Source organism: Salmo salar, chromosome 21 (assembly GCF_965601325.2).
Source record: "Salmo salar chromosome 21, fSalSal1, whole genome shotgun sequence".
Classification (NCBI taxonomy): Eukaryota; Metazoa; Chordata; class Actinopteri; order Salmoniformes; family Salmonidae; genus Salmo; species Salmo salar.
In genome coordinates, this window is record NC_138311.1 from 13,003,589 (window position 1) to 13,012,758 (window position 9,170).

General features: G+C 43.2%; 1 protein-coding gene across 1 annotated transcript; it reads left to right on the forward strand.

Annotated features, from left to right (window-relative positions):
• The first annotated feature begins 105 nt into the window (after window positions 1-105).
• On the forward strand, window positions 106-4,770 carry mstnb (myostatin b). Its single transcript, NM_001123549.1, is given in 3 exon segments — window positions 106-591; window positions 1,693-2,060; window positions 3,166-4,770. Coding segments are annotated over 3 exon segments (1,122 nt in total). The 5' UTR covers window positions 106-218; the 3' UTR covers window positions 3,547-4,770.
• Window positions 4,771-9,170: the final 4,400 nt, after the last annotated feature.

Sequence of the window (9,170 nt, forward strand, 5' to 3'; positions counted from 1 at the left end):
GTCTGTTAAATTCATTGTTGCCAGCCCAACCAATCATAGATTTTGACGACACAAAAGAGAGGCCAAAGTTGCAATATAAAAAGGGCTGCCGAATTAAAGTATGACACCTATCAGTGTAGAGCCTGATTTCAAACACAGGCAACTCTGTAGTCCGCCTTCACGCCAATACATATTACGTTTGGGATTCCATTTTTATAGCAAACTCCGCACCTTAGATAATGCATCTGACGCAGGTTCTGATATATCTCAGTTTCATGGTTGCTTTCGGTCCAGTGGGTCTTGGTGATCAAACCGCGCACCACCAGCCCCCTGCCACGGATGACGGCGAGCAGTGCCCAACATGCGAGGTCCGACAGCAGATCAAAAACATGAGATTACACGCCATCAAGTCCCAAATTCTTAGCAAACTGCGACTCAAGCAAGCTCCCAATATCAGCCGAGATGTTGTCAAGCAGCTCCTGCCTAAGGCACCACCTTTGCAGCAACTTCTTGACCAGTACGATGTTCTTGGAGATGACAATAAGGATGGAGTTATGGAAGAAGATGATGAACATGCCATCACAGAAACAATCATGACAATGGCCACTGAACGTAAGTTTGACAGACTATTATTCAATGCAACTATACACTGAGTGTACAAAACATTAGGACAACTTGCTCTTTCCATGACAAAGACTGACCAGGTGAATCCAGGTGAAAGCTATGATCCCTTATTGATGTCACTTGTTGAATCAACTTCAACCCGTGTAGATGAAGGGGAGGAGACAGGTTAAATAATGATTTTTAAGCCTTGAGACAATTGAGACATGGATTGCGTATGTGTGCCTTTCAGAGGGTGAATGGGAAAGACAAAATACGTAAGTGCCTTTGAACGTGGTATGGTAGTAGGTGACAGGCGCACCGGTTTGAGTGTTCGCTGCTGGGTTTTCACGCTCAACAGTTTCCCGTGTGTACAAGAATGGTCGATCACCCAAATGACATCCAGCCAACTTGACACAACTGTGGGAAGCATTGGAGTCAACATGGGCCAGTATCACTTTCGACACCTTCGACACCTTGTAGAGCCCATGCCAAGACGAATTGAGGCTGTTCTCAATATTAGGAAGGTGTTCCTAAAGTTTTGTACACTCAGTGTTTATTAATAACGTTAAAAAAGGTACCAGACTGCAGCTGTTTTTACGCATTGGGCACAGAGCGCACTTGCATATCTGATCCCGTATTACTTGCACCACTATGTTGAGAATAGGTTGGAATTTCATACGAATGAGGAATTCGTTTTGATCTGTAATTTCATGTTAAATTGGAACCACTATAGAATTTTACGCGGTAAATGTACGAACAATACGCACGAGCCAAGTTCCATCTTATAATGTGTCAGTGTCACTCTCTGGTGTTGAGTGTGGAGGTTCTAAAACTAGATAGGCTAGGCTATATTGGAGGATACCCTGGATATGACACATTGTTGAGTTGTATAGTTTGTCAATACTTGTCATGACATTGTAACTTTAAATATATATTTTGAAATTGGTTTACCAAGGGGGTTCTGTAACGAAAACAAAATTGTGTTTTGTGTTAAATACAACTGCAAACGTTTTTTGCAGTCATTTAATTTAGTTTATAAATCAAATTGTATTGTGGAAATAGAGGTGACGTTTCCATATTGTAATTCATGTTCTAATTTCTCTCCTCCAGCCCAATCCATCGTCCAAGTCGATCGGAAACCCAAGTGTTGCTTATTCTCCTTCAGTTCGAAGATTCAGGTGAACCGCATAGTTCATGCGCAGTTATGGGTGCACCTTTTGCCAGCTGACGAAGTCACCACCGTGTTCCTGCAAATCTCCCGCCTGATGCCTGTCACGGACGGGGGCAGGCACATAGGTATCCGGTCTCTAAAGATCGACGTGAATGCAGGAGTCAGCTCTTGGCAAAGTATCGACGTGAAACAAGTGCTGTCGGTGTGGCTGCGGCAGCCGGAGACGAATTGGGGGATCGAGATTAATGCGTTCGACTCGAAGGGAAATGATCTGGCCGTTACCTCAGCAGAAGCGGGAGAAGGACTGGTGAGTTTAGATTGATCTCCCATCGAAGCAATTTACAAATAGTTTTGTAATTTATCCCCGTGGATCTATGTGAAGTAATCCATAACTCATGTATTAATGCGTAATGATGCAATATCAACACGTACCACCCTTGTCAAGAGTGCAAATATATTTTTGGTGTCAAATTGTGTGGCAAGACTCATTTGGCTTCAAATACCAGTTGTTGATCAGAGGGGTCTTGGCACCCTAAGATTTGCTATCATGTGCTTTTATGTTTAGCTAACAATCACATTTTCAAAGTACTTTTGAATCTTTAATATAAACACACAGACCTCATTAAAGGAGTATATCTATGGCAGAATAGTTGCCCTGGCCACCAATAATATCATGTCCTATCACCTGATTACATAAAAGTTCACATTGTTTACATGGCCAGAAATTCCAGAAGTCTTCTGTGTGACTGTGCTAATCAGAGTAATTGCCTACAGCCACACACACACACACACACACACACACACACACACACACACACACACACACACACACACACACACACACACACACACACACACACACACACACACACACACACACACACACACACACACTTTGTTCTTCTATCCTCATGGGGACCTACAATTGCTTTCCATTCAAAATCCTATTTTCCCTAACCCCTAACCCTTACCCTAACCTTAACCCTAACCTGTAACCCAAATCTAACTCCTAACCCTAAATCCTTACCCTAATTGTCACTCTAACCCCTAAACCTAACCTCTAAGCTTAAAATAGCCTATGTCCTCATGACGAGGGAGAACTTTCCTTGTTTTGCTATCCTTGTGGGGACTTTTGGGGATTTTAGGTCCCTACAAGGATATAAGTACCCACCCACCCACCCACCCACCCACACACACACACACACACACACACACACACACACACACACACACACACACACACACACACACACACACACACACACATTTTCAGTGGCTCAAAGTATCACAACACCAGGTTTGAAACCTTGATCAGCAATGTTTTATTGGAGAAGCAAAATCAAATATGTTTCCCAATGTATCAAGCAATGCCTGTTTCATGTTTTTAACCATTCCGTGTTGTGCCCTTACAGCAACCCTTCATGGAGGTGACGATTTCAGAGGGCCCGAAGCGCTCCAGGAGAGACTCGGGCCTGGACTGTGACGAGAACTCCCCCGAGTCCCGCTGTTGCCGCTACCCCCTCACGGTAGACTTTGAAGACTTTGGCTGGGACTGGATTATTGCCCCCAAGCGCTACAAGGCCAACTACTGCTCTGGTGAGTGTGAGTACATGCACCTGCAGAAGTACCCCCACACCCACCTGGTGAACAAGGCTAACCCTCGCGGCACCGCAGGGCCCTGCTGCACCCCCACCAAGATGTCCCCCATCAACATGCTCTACTTCAACCGCAAAGAGCAGATCATCTACGGCAAGATCCCCTCCATGGTGGTGGACCGTTGCGGATGCTCGTGAGCGAGAGCTCTGCCGATGAGGGGGAGGGGCTCAGCCAGGGTCTCCACCCTGGACTTTGGGACAGATCCATCCACCACTACCAGTGCTTTCTGCAGAATACGGTGCAATAGAGCCAGAATAGCGGCTAAAGAAATGCCCATCCATTCGCTGAGCAGCGCTTCCACCACGGACATGTCTCGTTCCTTTTTTTTTTCTTTCATTTTTGTTTTCTTCCCTCCTCCAATCACATGTTCGCAGCCACAATGGCCTAAAATCACATGGATGTAGGAACACAACGCCTGTTGGACTTGGGAGTGGACGTAGTAGCCTAAAGTACGCCACATTTTCCCACAAAACTGTTAAATGTTACACGCTCCGTCCAGTTATTCAAACATACAGACATGGATGGACACACATACACCAGACCTGGGTTCAAATAGTATTTGTTTTCTTTCAAATACTTTGACTGTTTGATGGAGACAGTTGGGGTTTGCACTTTGGGGAATAATCCATTGGTTCCATTGCACCAGGCAAGCACAGCTTAAGTACTGGAAAGAAAACAAATCATATTTCAACCCAGGTCAGAAACATAGGTGCACACACACAGACTCATTTCCCCCCAAGATTTTACGGCTACGCTTACCTATCGGTGTGATAATCATATAAGCAATGTTTGAGAGTGAAACCGGGAATCCTCAACGACTTTTGAAAGGGCTTGGAAAACTATAGCTGAGGTCTCAGTCTGAACTGGCCTTCATGCATAATGCCATAAACACCATGCACACACACAGCAACAGTGCATTCTTATTCAACTTTTAATCATAGCTTTACCACCATTCAACTGCCTGAACTGCCCTACTCACTTGAATTATTCTTATTGTAAATCAACATTACTGGACAGGAGGACTTGAACCGGAGGCACAATGAATGCAGTCTACACATTGAGATGTGTTTGAGACAGATAAATATATTTTGAAAAGTATGAATGTTAAAACCACGTTTAAACTCTGTCTTACAAATAACACAGTTTGCACTATGGCAAACCAATAGAAAGAATTGGTTGCTACAAAAGTTGTAAAAACTGATTTTGATATGTTTGCTAATTTGTATTGTATACATATGCCATTGTTTCCATTAGCAGTTACCTTTCTAAACCATTGTTAGTAAATGTATAAGACCACAAACTAGCAAGAAAACAGTACAAATGCGACTATATACCTGTTAATCAAATAAAGGTGCTTGCTTATATGTTAAGTTCAGTTATTTCATCCAATAGCTTGGTAATGGTATTTTACTGCCGTTGGAATAATAGAGCTGTGCATTTATTCTAAACAAGGGACGATGTGCTCCTTCAGCAATGAGTCCTGAAGGTCATTTCTACCATTCCTGTTCATGTGCATTTGGTCACAAGCCTCAGTCATGTAAACTGAATCATAAGAGGAAGGTTCTTGTGATAAACACATGAAGACTAATGCATCCATACGGTTCCAATTCACATAAAATGAATGTGAATTATAGACCGCAATATAGTTCATTCTGTTCCCCTGAACAGGGCTCAAACTCAAAATACTTTGCACAACACCACTTATAGCCAACAGAGCAAGAGACAGGCCTGTCATCCCATGAGCGACAATTGACTTCAGATCTCAAGGAAGGTGACGTCAGCGATGTAATCAAGCCAACATGCTACCTGAATTTCTCATCCACTACACAGGCAATTCAGCCAAATAGCGCAAGACCCAAAACCCTCCCATCCATGGTCACAGAAAGTGTGCCCAGGTTAAGGAACAGCATGGATCCTACCATACCCCATTAAAACGATTGGACCAACATGGTGCCTTTCAGCTGACCAATCACACGGACCCAGCCAGCCGTGGTGTTACCATTTCGTTTCATCATCAAAACAACATACAGTGATCAGAGTAGTCTGGACAACATGTCTCATTCACTTGAGTTTATCCACCCTTATTCTTTCAACATATGTCTTCTACTGATGGATAAGCAACAGGAGGTGTGTGAGTTTGTGCATGCTTGTGTTTGTGCATGCACCCATGCATGGATGTACAGAAAAGTAATAAGATCAACATTCACTGATAACATTATATCATATGTATTGTGGACATCATTTATGCCAACTTTCTTTCAATCTGCTTTTCCAGCTAGGGGTCTAGCAGTCAGTCAGGGCTGTAGAAGGCATTGCAGTCTAATGAGAGAGGAAGTGAACTCTGTTGCGTTCTGACAGCATGACTTATTGAACTGATGGCTTCATGAGGCTTCACTTCCGCCCGGTAGAGGGCGAACTGAGCATTGGCCCAGAGTGACATCCTTTCTTGCTGTGAGCTGGAGGCTTGCCATGACAGTCAGGTGGGACTCTAGCACAGGGTTTCCCAAACTCGGTCCTGGGGCCCCACCTGGGGCTCCACCGAGTGCATGTTTTGTTTTTTTCCCTAGCACTACACAGCTGATTAAATCATTAAAGCTTGATGATGAGTTGGTTATTTGAATCAGCTGTGTAGTTCTAGGGCAAAAAAATAAAAAATGTGCACCCAGGGGGGTGACAGTTTGGGAAACCCTGAAGTCTAGCAGACAGGTGCAGTAGATTCACAGAACAGCTTTCCTTGAGAGTATTCTTTTCCCAAAGTTATTCCTTGCCCACTGCCATCCCTACGAATGCATACGGACACGTAACCGGTGCATTTTCAGGAAGTAAAGCAGTATGGGAGCGAGCTTTACACATTACGTGGTCCCTACCCATATCATGCCTTTAGGCTACATAGCAATGGAAGGAAGTTCTAGAAAAGCCCAACCAATAGTAGTAGGTAGAATTTAAAAAAAAATCAACTTACTTCCAAATCGTTCTCAGAGGAAGAAGCCATCAATTCAATTAAAACATGTAATCAATGACATATACACAAATTACACTACATTGAAACTTATAAACAAGATGACAACATTACATGACCATTTTCCCACAATGTTTATGATTGTTGAAAAATTACACATCTAGGTCAGTTGATAAAATACCTGATGTAACACTTTACAATATAGACTTAATAAGAGATGAATTAACATTAGTTAATGCAGCAGTTAGCACAAATAAATTATTAAGTAATAGTGTTACAAATAATTAAGTATTCTTTATGCCAACATCACATATTTTCCATTATGTTTACAATGAATATTTGTTGAATCTAGTTCAATGTAGATCTAATACCTAATCGTCAGTACTTTAGAATACAGCTTCATTACTCATGTTGATTATTTAGTTAATGAGTTAATGCAGTAACTAACATGAATACATCATTAAGCTAATGAAGGTAATACCGGGAGGGTGTGTTCATGGTGGGAGGGAAGGGACTTGTAACATGACTGTAATCATATATTGTCTGCCATTTGTGTGTGTGAAAAAATATAGACTAAAGAGGTGAAAATGGCAATAAATGGCATGTACATAAGTATTAGTAAGTAAATGGCTTGTTAATTATGTATTACTTAATGCTATCTAAGTATTTTAAGGGATAGTGCAAAATTTAGCAGTTCCTTCCTGCGTACAGTTTGAAGAAAGTTGAAGGTAGTTTTGCGAGCCATTGCTAACTAGCATTAGCGCAATGACTGGAAGTCTACTGTAACAGCTGTCATGGCTACCGGAACAGCCAGATCAGCTTTTTCATAAATAAGTAGCACTTCTTGAACACCTCCAACACTCAAATCTAATCATCAGGTAGGTGTGCTTAAGTGATAAACCTCCAAATCAGCATCATTCCCCAAAATCACCATTCTCCCAAAATCACCATTCTCCCAAAATCACCATTCTCCCAAAAATATCTGTCAAGGTAGCAATAGTACTGCACATGTTGGATTGTTTTCCTGGTCTGTGCCAGGTAAGTGTTGCTGCTAAATGAACAGCAGCAGGGAAACGCTTTGACTGATCATCACTACATCTGTCACCGCAAGACTAGCATTTCCAGAGAAATGACACTGCCAACAACATTCCGTGCTTGACAGGTGAGGATGTGACAGTGAGAAAAGGGGAAGGAGGGGGAAACCCCTAGAGGTGGCTAGGGAGACAGTTCTGGTTGCTGCGCTCAGGATTCCCCTCCGTCTGGTATTAGGATGCTCCACCTCATCCAGGTCCCAGACAGGGCAGAGAGCCACAAACAAGGGGAAGGGGTAGGCTGCCAGGGGCAGTCCAACATCTGGAGCCTTCGGCAGACGTGCAAGACATACGGAGTCTGGAAAAAAAAAAACATCTGGAAAAACACTCTGGCAGATCCCTCTGTGGGAAGGAAGGACTTCCTTGTAACGTACATGGGTTGATAGCGATTAGGATGGATGAAGCTGTCGCACTTGACAAAAACCCTTCTGTGCTGCATGTGTTCTTCTAACTGATTGAGGAATGTCTAATACAGGGGTGGGCAACTCCAGTTCTTGAGGGCCTGATTGGTGTCATAGTTTTGCCCCAGCTAACACACCTGACTCCAATAATCACCTAATCATGATCTTCAGTTTATAATGCAATTTGGTTAATCAGCTGTGTTTGCTAGGGATGGAGAAAAAGTGTGACACCAATCAGGTACCCAAGGACTGGAGTTGCCCAGCCCTGGTGTAATAGATGAGGGGTCATCATTGGATGATCACTACTATGTCAGGTGTGTTGGAGAGTTTTGGGAAGCCATACCAGAGGAGGTACAAGTGTTTTGGGTCTTTGGTAACTGGTATGGAGTTGGTCCTCTGTGTGCTCCTGCCCTGTCTATTTATCTGGTGACTATGTATGGGAAGTCTTGACTGCCCATTGACCAATTACTTATCGACCCCTACTCCCTGAACACATGAGAAGGTCTGAAACAGGGGTGTCAACTCCAGTCCTCAGTGGCCAAAGTGTAAACTTTGCACTTCATTAATCAAACACTGATTCAAAGGCAAGGATATAAATCAACAGGTATGAGGCTCTCCAGGAGCTAAGATCTGTGCTAATGTGACTTGCGGAGCTAATACAAGTCCTCAGGTCTCAGGAAGGTTACTCGTCACACAAGTGAACCACGGAACCACCTCCATTACACTTCACCCCTCGCAGAGACCCTTCCAGGTCACGGCACCAATGTGACAGACTGGGTTTTGAACATTAAATGTTAATTACATTGTTTCTTATTCAGGAGTGGTGTTTAAAAAAAAAAAGTGGAAAACCCCTAAATTATCACATGATGAAAATCATGAAATCACAACCAATAACACTTTCACGTATGTGAAAGTATGCCAGAAAGTATTCAAGTCTCAAGAAGGTTGCTCATCACGCAAGTGTGAGTAATTAACTTAATCAAAGTAGCTAGGATAGACACTGGCATAAAAGTGCAGCAAGAGATGGGCCAATCAACCACACAGAGAAGCCTGGGAAAGTTTCTCAATCCTGGGAAGCCTCTCAATCCTCACACTGCTAGGCATCCAGGTACCTGCAGATATGTAGTAATCACTAAAATAACCAAGAAAGGATGAGAATCAGGGGCCAGCTGAAAGGTAGTCTGTTAAAGTCTCTCTCGGGTCCAAAGAAAGCAATGAAATGCAATAAAAGGAGCCAGTCTGGGACAAGGGGAGCCAGATGTGCAGCTGCTGGAGGCTACCTGTCGTCAGGCCACCATGATTTATCCTTC